Source organism: Heptranchias perlo, chromosome 10 (assembly GCF_035084215.1).
Source record: "Heptranchias perlo isolate sHepPer1 chromosome 10, sHepPer1.hap1, whole genome shotgun sequence".
NCBI lineage: Eukaryota > Metazoa > Chordata > Chondrichthyes > Hexanchiformes > Hexanchidae > Heptranchias > Heptranchias perlo.
Genome location: NC_090334.1, coordinates 53,079,266 through 53,097,380, shown reverse-complemented (window position 1 = coordinate 53,097,380; position 18,115 = coordinate 53,079,266). Strand labels below are relative to the sequence as shown.

The following is an 18,115-nucleotide window of genomic DNA, read 5'->3' as shown; positions in this document are numbered from 1 at the left end:
CCCCTTATCTACCCTGCTAGTTACATCCTCAAAAAAAAAAACACAATTTCCCTTTCATAAAACCTTGTTGACTCTGCCTAATCATATTATGATTTTCTAAGTGCCCTTTTACCACTTCCTTCACAATAGGTTCCAGCATTTTCCCGACGACTGATATCAGGCAAATTGGCCTGTAATTCTCTGTTCTCTCTCTCCCCTTCTTTCTTGAATAGCGGTGCCACATTTGCTACCTTCTAATCTACTGGCCCCTTCTAGAATCTAGGGAATTTTGTAAGATAACAACCAATGCATCCATTATCTCTGCAGCCACCACTTTTACAACCCTAGGATGTAGCCCACCAGGTCCAGAGGATTTGTCGGCGTGTAGTCCCATTAATTAATTTCTCCAGTACTTTTTCTTTACTAATATTAATTACTTCAAGTTCCTCCCTCATTAGACCCTCGGTTCCCCACTATTTCCTTATTCCCCATTATGATTTCTCCTGCTAAGTGTTCCATGTTTACTTTCTCTTCCTTTTTGTATAGTTGTCGAAGCTCTTATAATCTGCTTCTATATTTCTTGCTAGTTTACTCTCATTCTGTTTTCTCCCACCATCAGTTTTTTGGTCATCCTTTGCTGATTTCTAAAACTCTCCCAATCCTTAGGTTTACTACTCTTTTTGGCAACATTATCATTCTCTTCTTTTAATCTAATACTATTCTTAACCACTTTAGTTAACCACGGATGGATCACTTTTCCCGTGGAGTTTTGATTCCTCAATGGAATGTATATTCATTGAGAATTGTGAAATATTTCGTTAAATGTTCGCCATTGCTTATCTACAGTCATATCTTTTAATTAATTTCTCAATCAACCGTAGCCTACTCGTCCCTTATACCTATGTAATTTGCTTTAAGTTTAAGACACTAGTTTCAGACTTAAGTATGGCACTCTAGAATTTCACATTGAGTTCGATCATATTATGATCACTGACCCCCAGAGGATCCCTTACCTTGAGATTACTAATTAACACTGTCTCATTCATTACACAAGACAAGATCTAAAATAGCCTGTTCCCTGGTTGGTTCCATGATGTATTGTTCTAGGAAACTGTCTCAAATGCATTCCATGAACTGGTCCTCCAAACTACTTTTGCCAATTTGATTTGCCCAGTCTTTGTGAAGATTAAATTCCCCCACAATTATTGCATTACTTTTGTTACAAACTCCGCTTATTTCTCGATTTATACTCTGTCCCACAGTATAACTATTGTTAGGTGGCCTATAAACTCCTCCCACCAGTGTTATTTCTTATCTCCACCCATACTGATTCTACTTCCTAATCTTCTGAGCCAAGATCCTTTCTCACTACTGTCTTTGTTATCCTTTATTATCAGGGCTACCCCCCCCTGCTCCTTTTCCATTTTGCCTCTCTTTTCGAAAAGTCAAGTACCCCGGAATATTTAGTTCCCAACCTTGATCATCTTGCAACCACGTCTCAGCAATGGCTACTAGCTCAACTCTGGGTTGAATTGAACACCAAGGTTGCAAACTGCCTCTTTCAGACAGTGGCTTGGTGAGGGGGATGGAGTCGGTCATGAGAGTACAGAGTTTTTGATGGGGGCTGCATGAATTTGTAGCTCACCCAAGACAACCAATTTGATAGCACAAAGGCAATGGATGCATTGAGAGAGGTAGGGGAAGCATGTGGATGAGGAAGAGGGAGAGGGCTGAGGATGGATCTGTGGGGGATTCCCAAGGTGATGGGACGGGAGAGGGAAGAGAAGCCAATGCTAGTGATGCTCTGGCTATAATTGGATAGGTAACAGTGGAACTAAGTAAGGGCAATCCCATTGAGCTGGACAACACAGGAGAGGCATTGGAGGAGGATGGTGACGACACATTTACAGACTTTGGAGAGGAAAGGTAGGTTGGGATGGCAGCCTGCGAGGACAAAAGGGTCGAGAATATGTTTTTTGAGGAGGGGGTGTTGACAGCGATTTTGAAAAGGGAAAAATGCTTCAGAGGGAACAATTTATAACATCAACTAGCCAGGGGACCAGGCGGGAATTGGGTGGTCGGCAGTTTAATGGGAATGGGGTCAAGGAAGCAGGAGTTGGGTATTGTGGATGAGGTGAGCTTGGAGAGGGGAGATGGAAGGGAAACTAGAGAAAGGCATGGGTTCAGAGCTAGGGTAGGGGACCTGGGGATAGGTTTGGCTTGGTGGGGAAGAGGAAGGTGGGAAAGCAGCAGATGTAGCTGAAAAGACCGTCCCTATCTTGGTGATAAAGAAAATCTTGAGTTCCTCACATTTGATGGGCACAATTAAATCCAACAATGAGTAGTTGCAACTTTAACATAAACTGTCAGTATACAGCAGGGAGAAATTGTCTTGACTGTTCCACTCTCCATACTTTTTTAATCTCACCCCTCGCAGTGTTCCCCCCGCCCCCCCCCCATCTTATGCAGGATTCAAGAGAATTGTGCACATTATATGGGTAGGCTAAGAATAGCAGATGTATTTTACTGAGAATAAATGTAATACAATGCATGTTGGAATATAAGTGAAATGTTAACACTGCTAATAGATATTCATTAAGGAAGATAACAAAAAGGTTTTGTTATGGACTATTTGCTGGCAGTGTTCTGTCATTGTGGTGCTCTTGTGAACAATGCTGATCAAGTAGTGTGATGCATCTTGATTCTTTGTTTACAAAAGACCAAATTTAAAATATTTTGTGCAGTTTTGGGCACCCTGCCATCAAAAAGAAAATTAATATATTCAGGAGAGTTCATAGAGAGTGATTAGGTTGATTCAGGGACTTTTCACTCGAGTCAAAGAGACACTCAGAACTGAACTTGTTTTAATTGGAGAAAGAAGATCGAAAATTTGCAGACGACACCAAATTGGGGGTATAGTTAATACTGAGGCAGACTGCAACAAAATACAGGAAGACATTAATAAACTTACAGAATAGGTGTGTAATTGGCAAATGAATTTCATTATAGATAAGTGTGAAGTATTACATTTTGGTAGGAAGAATAAGGAGGCCACATATTCCATGGATAATAAGAGTCTACATGGGGTAGAGGAGCAGAGGGAAATGGGGGTACAGATACACAGGTCACTAAAAGTAATGATGTGGGGTAATAAGGCCATTTAAAAAAAAAGCAAACCAAGCACTGGGGTTCATTTCTAGAGGGATAGAATTGAAAAGCAGAGAAGTTATGTTAAACTTGTATGGAACCTTGGTTAGACCACACTTGGAGTGCTATGAACAGTTCTGGTCTCCATATTATAAAAAGAATATAGAGGTACTAGAGAAGGTGCAAAAAAGATTTCCAAGTATGATACCAGAACTGAGAGGGTATAATGATCAGGAAAGACAGAACAGGCTGGGGCTCTTTTCTCCTAGAAAAGAGAAGGCTGAGGGATGACCTAATTAGAGGTCTTTAAAATTATGAAGGGGTTTGACAGTGTAGATGTAGAGAAGTTGTTGCCACTTGTGGGGAGTCCAAAACTAGGGGTCTACTACAAATTGTATATGTGCACAAAAATTGGTTTAATAGTTTAAATGGCCTCATCCTCTTTCATGCTTTTTTGTGATGCATTTCATATGAACAGATGAATGAGTATATTGATTTCCTCATAAAATATGTCAACAATATGAAGGAACTTGCAATATAATGAGATTCATTTCCAATATGACTGATTAAATGATTGTTGTGTCACGATAGCTGGTGGTATTGTTTCTTTAAAACTTTAGTAGGAACAAAGAAAAAGCAAATTGTTCCTTCTGCGCCACTTTTAGACTTGCAAAACCTTTAACTTTTCTCTTTTCAGCAGCACAATTTTCTTAATTTGTTACAGAATTAAAATCTGTTTTATGAGCTTGTATACTCAGCATAACTGTTCTGTTCAGCATACAAGCACTAATCCGCAGCCTGAACAGTGTGCTACTGTTTTTTCAAACACTGTCTCATGATGAACCTCCCTTGAGAAATGTGTTGAGAAACTTTCAATTAATTAGATTTATTTCCTTTTAAAATGATCTGTTTGCTCTTTTTCAGAGAGATTTTGGAACCTTATCCCCTTCATCAAAACGAATGAGGATAGATGACTCTATAGCGGGAACAGAAAACAACTTTAACCAAAATGGAATAGAGAGAACTGGAGAAGTAGAGTCACAAAGCTTAACTACTGAAGCGGGTAACATTGCATATATTGTCAATAATTTTACATTTAGACAGTCATTCTGGTATAACATATTGTCATGCCTTACCACTAATCTGGAAGAGCAGGATATGAATCCCAGCTGCTGCTGATGCATGCACTTGGAGCTCAAGCCAGGTGTAGCAGCCCTCCTTTCTCAAAAATAGAGTTTTAGCACCTGGTCGCAACCATTTTATGGTTAATAGTCTGGATTTAAATCAGGACAGGCTAGTTTTCCTGAGACTCCCAAATTTTGAACACTGTCCCAGCTTCATGTAAGACACTACAAAGAATTACTTAGAATTACATTGAATTTACAGCACAAAAACAGGCCACTTGGCCCAACTAAGAACATAAGAAATAGGAGCAGGAGTGGGCCGAGCAGCCCCTCGAGCCTGCTCCGCCATTCAATAAGATCATGGCTGATCATCCAACTCAACTCCACTTTCCTGCCCTATCCCCATATCCCTTGATTCCCTTAGTGACCAAAACTCTATCAATCTCAACAACTGAGCATCCACAGCCCTCTGGGGTAGAGAATTCCAAAGATTCACAACCCTCTGAGTGAAGAAATTTTTCCTCATCTCAGTCCTAAATGGCTAATGCCTTCCCTTGAGACTATGACCCCTAGTCCTAGACTAGGCTATACCGGTGTTTATGCTCCACACGAGCTGCCTCCCACTCTAGTTCATCTAACCCTATCCGCATATCCTTCTATTCCTTTTTCCCTCATGTACTTTTCCAGCTTCCCCTTAAATGCATCTATGCTATTTGCTTCAACTACTCCATGCGGTAGCAAGTTCCACAAGTGCAATATTATTGCAGTGAACCTCGCATAGTTAACCAAAGAGATCAATTAAAAGTGGTTAACTTAGTGGGGTAATGGATTAAAGGACACAGGCCACCCATCGTATAGTAGTTTGTCACCTGACTTTTTTTCCAGAGAGGTTTCCTTTCAAAGCTCAGGTCCTTTCTACTCCAGCTCTTCGATTCATTTCTTCCAGTTCTCAAGTATTTATTTAGAGATTTTAATTATTTTATTTAGATTTTTTAGATATTCCACGGATTGGTTCTGGTTTTCTGTAATGATTTCCACGATGAACAATTGCGGTGCATCAATCTGTATGTTGGTGGGGGGAAAAAAGTTCTTCATAGTACAGCTGATATCGCAGCATGCAAGTGTAGAAAAAAAAGTTCTTTTACATTCTCTTATTTCTGTTACCTTAACTTTTATTCTAATCAGCATCCACTTTATATCTTCTCGTACCTTTTAATGTTTCTGTAGTAATGTCTCTATATTGGTGTTTCTGCTGCTCATTAGTTGTCAACAACTGTATAGGATGACTTTATTTTGATGTCTCAAAAAGAAGAATCTTAGCGCTTGGAAGTGAATACTTTTTTACGTTTTGCGCCATTGTCACTATCGAGCACTCCCAGCTCAGATTAGATGCAGGACAAAGCACCCACACTCGTCAGAAATAATTTGCCTTAATCCCATCCTCAGAAGCACACTACTAAATAAGTGTGACATCCTTAAGGGAGAATGCCAATTTGATGCAACAAAAAAAATCAACCATACTGGGGATTTGTGCCTACTTGGAGCTGGATTGAGGCAGCCCAAACTAATTACACCTGGGACCCTTGCACATTAAGTTGTGTTGGATTCTCCCAGAATATAAAAAAAAGTGTCATAACCCACTGTACTGTATCCCCTCTTTTATTTACTTTTTTTAAAGAAATGTTCTACATCTTTAAAAATGTTAGTGGTTGGAGTTACTTCTCAAACCAGACCTGAAAAACATTTGCCCTCCTAGACCTCGGCCAGTCTGGTATAATTTAATAGCCATTTTTACAAAGAAGGAAAGTAGTTTTGTGAAATTTCTAGCTTTTGCATTTCATTGCCTATAACTGACCAGGAATGAAATGCTGTTTCAGATGTAATAAGAAGCAAATACAGTTTGGAAAACTGGAATTTTTATTTGTTTGGGGGGTGGGGTTGGGGGGGGGGGTGGTGAAGGTGATAGAAGATTCATTCTGCTACCACAGTGACTTTAGTTATATGAACTTTATTGGTGTCATTATATACATGCAGCTATATTTGATTGGTTTACTTACACTAGTGTACATATGTTTTTTTTTGTAGGCCAGAAACGAACTGAATATCCTACACTGAATGCTTGTGATACACATACAATGTATGGACCGGCAGCTGTTCAGGTAGTAGATAAGCATACAGATGATGGAGTGTTACTTTCTGGGAATAACATTAAAAATTCCAGTTCCGTGGAACAATCTAATTCTGATGAATTGCGTTACCGGGTAACACAAGTAACCCTGTCGAGTACTCAACTCCCCCTGTTGGAGCCACACAATCAAGTCCTAAATAACACTATTCAGGGACAAGATGATGATTTTTTAGCTATGGACACAGATATTACCGCAGAGGAATTGGTTCAAGAACAGTTGTCTAGTCAAAATATGTCTGAGCAGCTGAATAATACTGAACTAACCTCCACAGTGCAATCAGAGGATGAAATGACCAGTCAGAATTCACTTCTTCCAGATATGGCTAAGGGCAACCAAAAAAGATCTGAGGCAAGCAACTCTGTTCAGGATTTGCAGCATCAGATGGGCAGCCAGGATCCACTTGGCAATCAGGAACAGACTGAGCAGCTCAATGATTCTGACATAGCAGACCAGATGCAGCAGCTTGAGAAGGCTCTGTCTCGGGATGTGGAGCCCATAGGACAGGTTTGTAGCACTGAAAATGACCATTTACAGCAGCACCAAACTGAACAGACTTTTGAAACTGAAATCTCCACTCAAGTAGATCTTGATAGTCAGTTACCTTCTGAAGAGATGAATGGATTGCAAGTAGCCAATCAGAATAAAATGATGGGTCACTTTGAACAGAATGCTGATCAGAGAGATCAGGAGGGTTCAGAAGATATTCTAGAAAGCACAGTGTCAGAAGATATTCTAGAAAGCACAGTTACAGAAGATGGAGCATTAGAATTTCAATTACCTGTTGGAAGTCAGGAATTGTTGGCTCAGGGACATGAACAGATCTTCATTCAAACTTCCGAGGGACTAATTGTGTCACATGAAGGAACTGCCGTTGTGTCACAGACATCTGAAGGCATTGTTATAGTAACTAATGCTGATGGTACTACAATGCACATTCGAACACCTGATGGTGTTCCCTTTGAAACTGTAGAAGCACTTCTTGCAATGGATTCAGAAGGACAAACTGAAGGCCTGTTAGTTTCACAAACACAAACTGAAGTGGAACAATAATTGGGCTGTCCTGACCCCCATCTCCAAAAAAAAAATTAACAAAAATAACTACAAGGAACTTTGCTCTTGTTCAGTGAATTGCTGAAATACAAAAATAGGGCTGTTCAGTTTTGTAAAAGAAACTTGATATTTTCTGTTCCCTGTTGTGTTAAGGTGAACATTTATTACTTAATGTATTTTGTGTTAAACTTTACCGTCCCACAAGCTAACAAGTCTGTGGTACAAAAGTGGGTGTAAGGTTTCAAGAGTGGTTTACCTGAATGTTGCAATATGCCTGGCAAGGTATTTGAAAGAGTGAATTTCATAAACTGAATGAATCCAGGTACATTTATTGAAGTTTGTACTCTGGGACATAGATGTGACTGCAATAGACCAGAAAATGTGATGTTGCTGCACTGAATTTGAATGTTTTTTTTTTGCATCTTTACCTTCTACTCGTTGCTTACTGGAGATGACTATTTTGCCAAAATAGTATTTGTATACATTCTACTGCCTATTTTTGAAACTGCCATTAAAAGATTAATTGTACTTCCATGAAAAATTTATAATAAATATAAATCTCATGATGTTGCTTTGTTAATTGAAATTTTTGCTAAAATTTTAATTATTTAACCTCTGTAATTCATCTCAAATAAAACAGGAAAATGTTAAAGCTAACAGGTACTTAAAATGTCTTTAGATTATAAAATATTATTTGTAAATGATACAAATCTTTTAATTCCTTTAAATTTGCAAAAGGCCTGCAAGTTGCATGAAGATACTTGGTAGTTTCTGATTTAAAACATTGAATTTAAATTGCAGTTTTGAAAACAATTCTGAAGTACAAGGGTGGGTTTTGTATTTGTTTCACTATATAAAATTTAACATTGCCCAATTTGATCACTTACTAATTTTAAGAACTCATGGCCAAAGAAATTGGAATTAAACCTCAAAGATCAAAGAGCACAGTACTTTTAATATCATTTAATTAATTAATTAGATAACCTGCTACAAAAGTTTTTTTTTAAAAAGCCTGCAGAAGGGACTATAACTGAAGATGAAATGTTGAATATTAGTTCTGAAATGCTTGGGTTTTACCGTAAGTAAAATTTTACAAAAAAATGTGGCACAAACACATTTTTGGGCTACAAATTTGTAATTTTCTGATAGGGTTCATAAATCTCTAATTGTATCTTCAATTCAGGATTAGTAGACAAGTGTAAATGTATGGTGTTTGCTGCTTTAATGAGAAATTCCTTTTAAGTACAGTTCTGCATTGCATTTCAATCATTTACATTTCCCTTCTTTCAGTGCAAAATGTGGGTTGGAGTCCTCTGCAGTTTCTGCTCTTTCACTTGGTTTGCAGTCTTGCATCCATAAGTTTAAAATGGAGGATCTGATTTTCTGAGATGCGACAGTTGCAGTCAGTAGTGCTGGAGTAATGTTAGTTATCACCCAATGTAAACTTTGAGAACAAAGATTAAAGTGAGCCCTTTAACCTCTTAGTTACAAAGCTGTAAATAGGGCATGCCCCCATGCAGCATGTTTTCAATAGTGCCCAATACACATTCCTTTTTTTCCTACAACTGGTGTGAGTGATGCATTTAATGTGAAACTTGGTGTCCTTTTGTATTGGTTTGAGAGGATGTGGAAATGGGAAAGTTACATTATTATGCTATGTACATATCAGCTCATTACCTGTGAAGGCTGTTCATCAAATATGTATTAAGACTGTGTTGTGCATGTGAGAGTAGTTTCCAGTTTCTTCAGTGTACAATAAATCTTTATCAAAGAGCTGTAATTTGACTATTGTAAATAATGAAACTATTTAAAGACTGATGATATGAAAATAGCAGAAAATGGAATTTATTTTCTATTTTTAATTATAATATACATACAGATATAAAGTATTTTGTAATGTCTTGCTTGACTTATCAGTACATTGTAATCTTGACAGACAGCTTTGTTGCCTTAATTTGATGGGGTGGTTAAATGTCATCAATATTTTTCAGTCCAATTGGATGGGGATCTGACAACTTCATTGATGGACTGGCGGTTAATCATCGCTTGCTTAAAACAATTGACATTTACTTGTTAGAAGTCATTACAAAATGGAACTGCTCTCTGTCAAGGATCAACTTTGTAACAGGCCAAAGGTTGGTTTGTACAGTGTATTATGAACCTTTGTTAAAAACTGTTATAAATATTTGCTGTAGAATTTAATGTAGAGCACTTGTGCTTTTTTAGCTACGTGGGTCTTTATATTTTGAAAAGCTGCCTTGCTGTTTTAATCGGGTGAAAAACTTACAATTCTACCATCAAGCTCCATTAAACACTAGCAATATATGGAACAGTTTAAAATAAGCCGCCACAACAAATTTTTTTGCAGTTTTGGTATTCTTCACATCGCTTGAGAGTGCAAGACAAATACAACTTTAAATATCTTTCAGGACCATTGTTTAATAATTTCAACAATTATTTTTTCAGCATAAGTATTTCAACAAAGTTTCTAAAAAAGGAAATAAATAAATATATTTTTTCTTTGCCTTTTGTCATAATCATTGTCTTACTGGATTCTACCCTACTTTTAAAGCACAAAATTTGATAATGGATGAAACTTCTAATGATTCTTTTGCTGTTAATGTAAGTTATGTTCAATTATTTACACAAGCTTTAAGGTTAAGCTTGCGTAGGTGTTTAAACTTGTGCTAAGCTATTTTTTAAAAAAACTGCATGCTTTCTCAAATCAGAACTACAAGTTTTGCAGCAATTCAGTGATTTCTCTCAGTACCAGTTATGTAAATGTCTTCTCTTCCACTTGTGATTTTGTTACAGAAACCTGTGTCCAGTCTCCAATAGCATACTTTCAATGAGAAGTCTGGCTTTTTCTTCTATATAAGGCTGATATAGCCAGGCAGACAACTGCACCATCATAAGATCACAGCTACTGGTGTGGGCGATCTCTTGAACAATTAAGCTCTTGAGTTGCAGTTCTTTTTTGTACATCTCAGATAACTGAACTGAGTTTTCATCTGAAACAGAAAGTAGTTACAAATGACTAATCTGTTGAGTTAAATTCTCTTACATGCTTTTAAATCTACAGCATTAGATCATATTTCCAGTCTAAGTACATAAATGTTAAATAGTTAAACTAACATCTTAATACTGAAGCACTTGCCTTATAGTTCAAAGTCATAGTTTTAGTCTTTTGAACAGTTACACAACCACCCTCTGATGATTCAGCCAGTCAAGACAATTAGTTGCTGAACCTTTAGAGTCAAAAAGTCCCTGGTCTGTGCTAGGGTGACGTTAGGAATGCTACTGTTAGCCTCAGTGCCTCTGGGTTGGAGGGGAAAGCCAGTGTGGATTTCTGCACCCGGTCACTATCTAACAATTCATACTGGAAGTATGTACGTGTGGTCATTAGGAGAGGGCTGTATTAGATTAAATTATAATTTGCCCCCCCCCCCCCCCTGCCACGGTCAACTAGCCTGCTGGTTATTATGGGCTAGGTCTCATGAAGAATAGTTGCTTCAAGTTACTGGAAGGCAATACTGCAACAAGTGGTCCATGTCTTGGAGCACCGGTGGGAGAAAACTCAGAAAAAGGAAAGGGATGAACAATTTTAAAACAGTAGGTTGCACCCCAATATTTACACCAAGCAGAGATGGTTTATTTACTTGGGAAGAATAATCTTAAATACTCATTCACTTTCAGGATATGCCTCTCATTCTCCACACTTTAAAAGTAGGGTAAGAATGCTCATTTAAATTACAAAATCAATAGAAACATGTTAATGCCCTATAATTCCATTTAAAATTGTAAAATAACCACCTTCCTATGAATCAACAATTTGCAATTGGGTACCATTCCTAGTGCAAAAGAATGAGCATGTCACAATGAAGTGGAAGCAGGTAGTAAGGAAACCATGTGACTTATTCAACAATTTATTATTCCAATATAGAGAACACTGATTATAAAAGAAAAATAAGACAGTGGCACATTTCTGGATTATGATACCTATTAAATTACCCATACAGAAATATTTTGTAGGCCATGTGTGAAAGAGGGGCATTTCCCTTCCCGTTTCACCATATTGATAGGTCTCTAGGTCATATATTCCCTTTGTGGTTGCACATAGCTTCTCCATCTTTAATACCAGTTTGATCTGAAAAAGATTATACAAGAATTGTAACATTTAAACTACACATTGGCCTTCATTTAGGCAAGTGGGTTTGATTTTACCATTGTTCTCAAACAATTGAGTTATTGATAATGGATACTTCACTATTCTCACTGTAGCAAGAATTTACTTAAATATCTGCTTGATAACTGCAATAGTAAACTTGTAAGATGTTCAAAACATTACTGCTGAATGGTTTATCCAGGAAACTTAGGAAAGTTATTTCAATTATATAAAAGCTGTCACAAGGCACAAGTTTATTCAAGTAATAAAATGTCTCAATTAAAAATAAAATTTGCCTTTCACAAAACATATCTGGAAAAGGTGATCTGAGGTCATTGTGGTAGATCATTCAGGGAGATATGTTACAGAAAAGTAATGCAAAACTGCATTGCAGCAGGTAGAAAGCTGGATGCAGGATTTTCTGACCAAAAGGGTAATTCTATGCCCATATCTTTTAAATGTATCAAACTGAGTAAAATGGTTGTTTAAAAGTACGTGCATGGTTACAGAAATATCTTTTTAAAAACTTTTTGCTGGAAGATTCTTCAAGTAGGTGCAATCACCTAGTTACGAAGAAATCTGCAACACTAATGTCACCTTGGTAAGGGGCACTTTCACTTTGCTATGTATGATCTTTATTCTTTATCTCTTCCTTAATTCTCCCATTATCAACAGTTTTTTAAAAAAAAGACAGGCATGTTCCCTATATTCAGCATTTTTCTGATGCATAAGGTGACAGGAATATACAGCTTAGTTCTATAAAATGTTTTTGGTTTTGAAAACTCATTGCAGCTTTTAAGCATTTTTGCCATTTCACAATTTAAAGATCTGCATTAAATAGGGACTAATCCCACCAATGCCCCCAAATCCAATTATGTTGCCTTCTGCCACTGTACGCTTTTTAAAATGTTGACCAAAGCCTATTCTAACACAGCAAAAAGGGTTCGGATAATCTGATTTACCAGACCATCCAAGGATTTTTCAACAATCACACCTCTGCCCTCGGTCAGAAAAAGAATTGGTTTTGATTGGATGTGCTTCATAAGCTGAGCAATGCTCTACACTCACAGGTCTGCAACCACTTTAGTGCTACCTCACACAGGAACAAGTAATGGCCTAGAAATTAGATGCACTGTGCCTGTTTTTCAAGCATAAAATGGGCACTCATCCCAGGCCTTAAGCGCACCACCCGCCCTATTGATTGGACTGCTTTGTAGATGCCCAGAGAACAATTTGGGAAACTCATTCAAAAAAGGTGTAGGACCTTTTTGTGAAATTGGCCTGCCCCAGCACCTGACTTGCCACGTGATGAAATCACCCAGCAACTCCTAGTGCTAAGTCAATGAGGACCCTGCAGGAGTGCTGCTTAATGGGCTCAATCCTCCATATGGGTTAGTTGCTAGTTTGTCCTCAGACTGCAAGTTAACTTTTTGGGCCTTTTTTTAAGGCTATTTTCTGCATTCCACAAGTGGATTTTGAAGTCAGATCAACTTTGTACTGGCGATGGACTTCTGTCTGCCTTAGAAATAGTTGATTCCAGTCCTTGATAGACCGGTGGGGCTGGAAGAGGAGGGGGGGGGAGCAGCTGAGAAAAGTGGTAGGAGGAGAGCACGGCCCAGGAGGCCATACCCACAGTGCATCTTCAAGGAGTACATCTCATACCTCAACTTCACCAACGAACAATGTGTGAGGCACCTGCCTTTCACCAAGGAGACTGTAACCGAGCTCTGTCACCTGCTGCAGCCATAACTGGAACTCCAAATCAAGGCATAGATAGCACTGCCTGGGACTGTCAAAGTCACCGTAACCCTTAACATTTACGACATGGGGTTGTTTGCAGCAGGTGACACCACTGATAACTCAGTTTGCTGTGCATCACTATGTTATGAGGTCATGGAGGCTCTTGACATCAGGAGGAACACATACCTGGTTGACAAAAAAAACAAGGGCAAAAAGGTGCAGAGTGTATGAGCAGAAGGAGAAAAAGGTGTGGTGCAGTGATTATAGGAGAGTGAAGGGAAGCTGGGGAAGAGTGTTGAGAGTAGTGGGGCTGCAACTGGTGCAGGTACAAGCAGAGAGTAATTGAGATGGGAAGTAGGATTCTTGCCTTAACAACTCTGCTGAGGTCATTAAAGTTCTTTTGGCATTGCAGCCATGTCCTGGGCACTAAGCTCCTTGCATTGACCTCCTCAGCCACCTCTTCCCACTGGCGACAGTGGTGCTGCCTGCAGGATTTCTGCCCGGCACTCCCAGCCCTCACCCTCCGCCCCACGTGGGGAACAGGATCTCCCTCCTCCTGTCCACCGCCTACACCAGGGCCTCCAAAGCAGCATGCGCAAACCTGAGGGCCCACTCTACAGGTCTTACAGCCATTTCTCCCTTCAGATTCATTCTCTCCTGTCTGCAGCCATAGTACACCTCCCCTTTAAGAGGTGCTGGCTGCCTTTAAATGGCATCTGCGAAGCCAAATTTCCTGCTCCCCCCCCCAACCAAACAGATGCTCAGCTAATAAGCAGCATGGGTAGCGCTGGCTGCACACCTGACCTATTACAATGAGTTGCCAGTACCAGGAACAGGCACATGCAGCATATGCCCCACCCCATGTGCCAATTTTTGGGCACAATTAGATTTGTAGGCCAATGACTTCGGCAAACTATGACAAAGCACAAGTGGTTTTATTACAATCAGAAAGCCCAGGATTCTCCTAGGGTTCCCTCTTGGACTTTTCGAAGGATTTGTTTACTACCACCAAGTCTTCCACCATAGGGAGCTTCTCAACCTGTGGTAAAGTTCCTGCAGATAACCACTACTGTACTTCCTGCAGCCTTGGTATTAACAGAGCACTTCACAAGCCCATTTGGGCTTTATCTCCATGTATTACGTGCACCGATACACTCCCTTTATTCTAACCACGCAGTAGCCGGCGGATAAATTATTAGTTTTAAGATCCTTTCTCTGCCTCAAGTTCAATTTCCACATAAAGCTCCTACCTGACTCAGCCCTTCATCTTGCTTATAACCTAGTGCTTGCATGCAGTCATTTATGTTGCTTACATTGTTGCAAGGTCTGTTGGCTGTTTTCTCCAGGCAAAGAATTAAGGATATGGATCAGAATGAGCCTTCTCTACATTAGAGTGAATAATAGCACCTAAACAAAAATGCACAAGTTTCTTAAGTATGGTTTTCCTTGTGTTCCTTTAAGTGGTTTTCCTTGGCTGACTGCAATTCCCATCATTAAGATGGGAATTGCAGGATTAATATAGACATTAAACTTCTTGCCAAGTATGAAAAATACCATGCCAACATAAGTATTAACATTCTGTTGTGGTTGATGTACTTATGACAAACAAAGATCTTTTCAGTAAGTTCCTGTAACAATGTCATATTTCTTTCTGTCCTGTGTTTATTTTTTGTCAGCCAGGTATGTCATGCACAGAAATCTATCAGCATGGTTAAGAGTCTCCAAACTGAGGTAATGAGAAATCTACACAGGTAGGGTTTTTCTTTGTTCAATATGGAGGGCACACTCTCTTACCCTTAGGGACATATTTCACTTATGAAACATAGAGACTTTAGACACAGATTGATAGGGAGAAGGCTCAAGGACAGCAAAATAAATGCAGCCCATCAGCACTAGCAAGCATCCCACTGCTCACAGCCAGGATCACCCTACCCATTAACAAATTTGCTTGCAGGCTTATCTGGAAATTAGTGGGAAGAATCCTATCCCACAAAAGGTCTATTCCTCCAGATTCCAACAGTGAGCCAAGCTGGCTGGTCAACCAGTAGTGCCCTGGAGTACTGCAGACCTGCCTAGTTCAAGTATCAAATTACTAAGTCTACCACAGAGGGTTGACTTGGTATCTTGGAGCCACCTCAACTCAAACAGATTCTTGTTAACCCATGTTCTCTTCCCACACCCACCCCCACCTTTCCAAACTGATATATGAGCAGAACCTATGGTGATTTCCTTCCATTTATCCCCTCTTCCTCCCTTTGCTCTGAAGAAAATAGTCTCAGTACACCACTCAGTACCTTTTTATGTGAAACCAAGATTAGACACATAAGGGATAGAGAATTATGGCTACTGACAGATTCACTAATTTGATGACTGAACCATCCTCAGCCTATTTTTCTTTTTTAAAACTTGTTCCTTCCTGGAAGTGGGGAGATGGTTGAGGCTACGAATTGCTCCATAGCCAACACTGATGCTGCTCTGTGATCATCCAACAGATTTAAACTTGTGCAGGATGACATTACTTTGCAAAGTCCAATTTTTCCTTCCCTCAAGCTGAACACTCCACTACATGGTACTGTTTCCAGTAGCCCTGCGGAGAACTGAAGGTTGTCTACTTTTGTGGGTAAACTAATTTAATTGATAATGCTGTGGTTCTAACTCATGCCTTCTGTTGGAAGGCCAAGGCTCCACCACTACAGCAACTGAGCCAATTGCAACCATACTTTATCTTTACCAAAATATGACCAAGTTTTTTCACAATTCATTCAAATTCATACCATTTTGTCATGGATATTGAGCAACTCAGTGCAACATTCCTCCAGTTCTTTGTTATACTGAAAGTTAGCCTTTCCATGATTAGAGCTAGTATCTTCTCCTTCTAGCTTGGCTTGACTTTCACGCCTAAAGAAATTAATACATGAGTAGAATATCAATATCATGAATCGTTTAAAGGCAATGCTCAGGTGGTGAACAAATTGTTCTGTTTAATACAGCTGAACAATAAACACTACAAATAGATAAAAGGAATAAATCTGGACAAATTTTGTTTTTATTAAGGGGCACAGAGTACACCTTCCTGTGGTCATTAATGCCTAGCTACCCAAGAATATTACTGATTTAGGATTTTCAACAAATCAGATCTATCATTATAAATACCAAACATTAAGGTCTATTGGTGCTTTTTCTGATTATGTAACCAACCATTGTCCTGCCTAAATGAGAATAATCAAATAACTTAGATTTGTTTGTCCAAAGTTGTTTCCTCATTAATTAAACTGTCTTGTGGCAAATATAATTGTTCCAGGACTTAAAATTAGATTGAGGAAACAATCAAGTCTTACTTTAGCTACCAGTGACAACCAACATTTAAAATATTAGTAATAATTCAATTATGTCATGTTTGTTATTTTCCAAAGATGCAATAATGGTGATCACTTTAAAGCACATCAGCTTAAACTAGAATCTTATACAAAAGAGAGGCATAAGATAAGGCATGCATTTTGAATAAATTCACCAGAGGGAATGTACTTAAAAAAATCTTAAATATATTTGATACATAACACAGCTAGATATAAAACTTTGCAAAGACAGTGCTTACTGGTTGCTGAGTTTAATGTTAACAATTTTATTCACTATTGAGAATCCTGCATCATTAAATGTTTCCCATTTCAGCATGAAGTTATGCCAGTCTGCAGCATTGTCCTTTATTTTTCTGGCACTGTTGTTAAAATCTGTTTTTCTTGGAGTTATTAAACATGGACTAGTACATGCACCTATTAAAAAGCACAAATACAATGTCATTTGAAAAAAAGTGACAAGCCAAATATTGTAATGAAATCAGCAAACCTTAACTGAGTTACCATAAATAAACTAATGCTTAACTTTGCACAGATGTATCCACAGAAACAACATTATTTTTATAAAAGTTATTTCACAAACATAGTCAGCTTATTGCATTCTCACATCAATTTATCACATATGACAAATGTTCAACAAGAACATACAAGACAGGGTGGCCTGAAGTCAAGCTTGGTGATATGTTTTCATTATTTCAGACTGGGGTAACAACCTTATCACAGGAGTTTAATAGGGTCTATGGGGGATCCCATTAAACAACGTGCTGGCTCCAGTTTAACAGCTGCATAATAGCCTGCATTTCCCTCAGCACATTTTGTCAATAAGGATGGATTTTTGGCCTTTCAGCTTCTCTGAGATTTAGGGATACCATTCCTTGAGCAGCCAGAGGGAGCTGATCTTAATCTGCCCATTGTACAGTTTACCTCCAATGAAGACACAATGCGCTGCCTCAGATATGATTTTTTACGTTAAAAGAAATTGAGCTTAATCAAGTACCGTCGAAATAATTGTTATATCCTCCAAAATAGAACACTTGTAATCAATCACTATATTTCAAAATAGGCCACAGTATACCAAGCGGATTGAAATGTGAGACGTGATAAATCGTAAATCTTTCTAAATTCTCCCTAAAATGTCGTACGAAAGTTTATCAAGTTCCAACACAAAATACTTCACCTTCCATCTTCAACACAGCCGCGCATCCCAACCTCCAATAACCGCTCACTTCCGCTCTACCGCCGACCCGCAAACACGCTGACATCACTTCCGGTACCATCAAGTCGCCGACCTGAATGGCGGGGTTTGATTGGTGGAATGGCTGATTGAAGGAGGAGATGCGTTTGATTGGTTGGAGAGCCTATTGCAGG

General features: G+C 38.8%; 2 protein-coding genes across 3 annotated transcripts in view; one reads left to right on the top strand and one right to left on the bottom strand.

Moving 5' to 3' along the window:
- The window catches only part of znf839 (zinc finger protein 839), a 39,445-nt gene extending 29,461 nt beyond the window's left edge, over nucleotides 1–9,984 (top strand). The window contains exons 7-8 of the mRNA XM_067991778.1: nucleotides 4,051–4,189; nucleotides 6,336–9,984. Of these exons, the coding sequence (XP_067847879.1) occupies nucleotides 4,051–4,189; nucleotides 6,336–7,489 (1,293 nt within the window). The 3' untranslated portion in view covers nucleotides 7,490–9,984. The remainder of the gene's footprint in view (nucleotides 1–4,050; nucleotides 4,190–6,335) is intronic.
- On the bottom strand, nucleotides 9,313–17,984 carry cinp (cyclin dependent kinase 2 interacting protein). Of its 2 annotated transcripts, none has more exons than XM_067991779.1 (5): nucleotides 17,925–17,984; nucleotides 16,990–17,164; nucleotides 16,169–16,292; nucleotides 11,489–11,636; nucleotides 9,313–10,500 (listed from the first exon to the last, which is right to left on the bottom strand). In XM_067991779.1, exons 1-5 carry the CDS (start codon nucleotides 17,929–17,931, stop codon nucleotides 10,298–10,300), a joined length of 657 nt encoding a protein of 218 aa, XP_067847880.1. In that variant the 5' UTR covers nucleotides 17,932–17,984; the 3' UTR covers nucleotides 9,313–10,297. The 2 variants fall into 2 exon arrangements, with proteins under 2 accessions (XP_067847880.1, XP_067847881.1); XM_067991780.1 differs by having other exon boundaries at nucleotides 11,507–11,636.
- Nucleotides 17,985–18,115: the final 131 nt, after the last annotated feature.

Bases quoted from the DNA above. Each gene is read 5' to 3' on its own strand.
- cinp (XM_067991779.1), bottom strand. The intron at 16,293-16,989 runs GTAAGCACTGTC...TAATTTCTTTAG, and splicing joins AACATTAAACTCAGCAACCA to GCGTGAAAGTCAAGCCAAGC. The intron at 10,501-11,488 runs GTATCATAATCC...TTTCTGTTTCAG, and splicing joins CTGTATGGGTAATTTAATAG to ATGAAAACTCAGTTCAGTTA.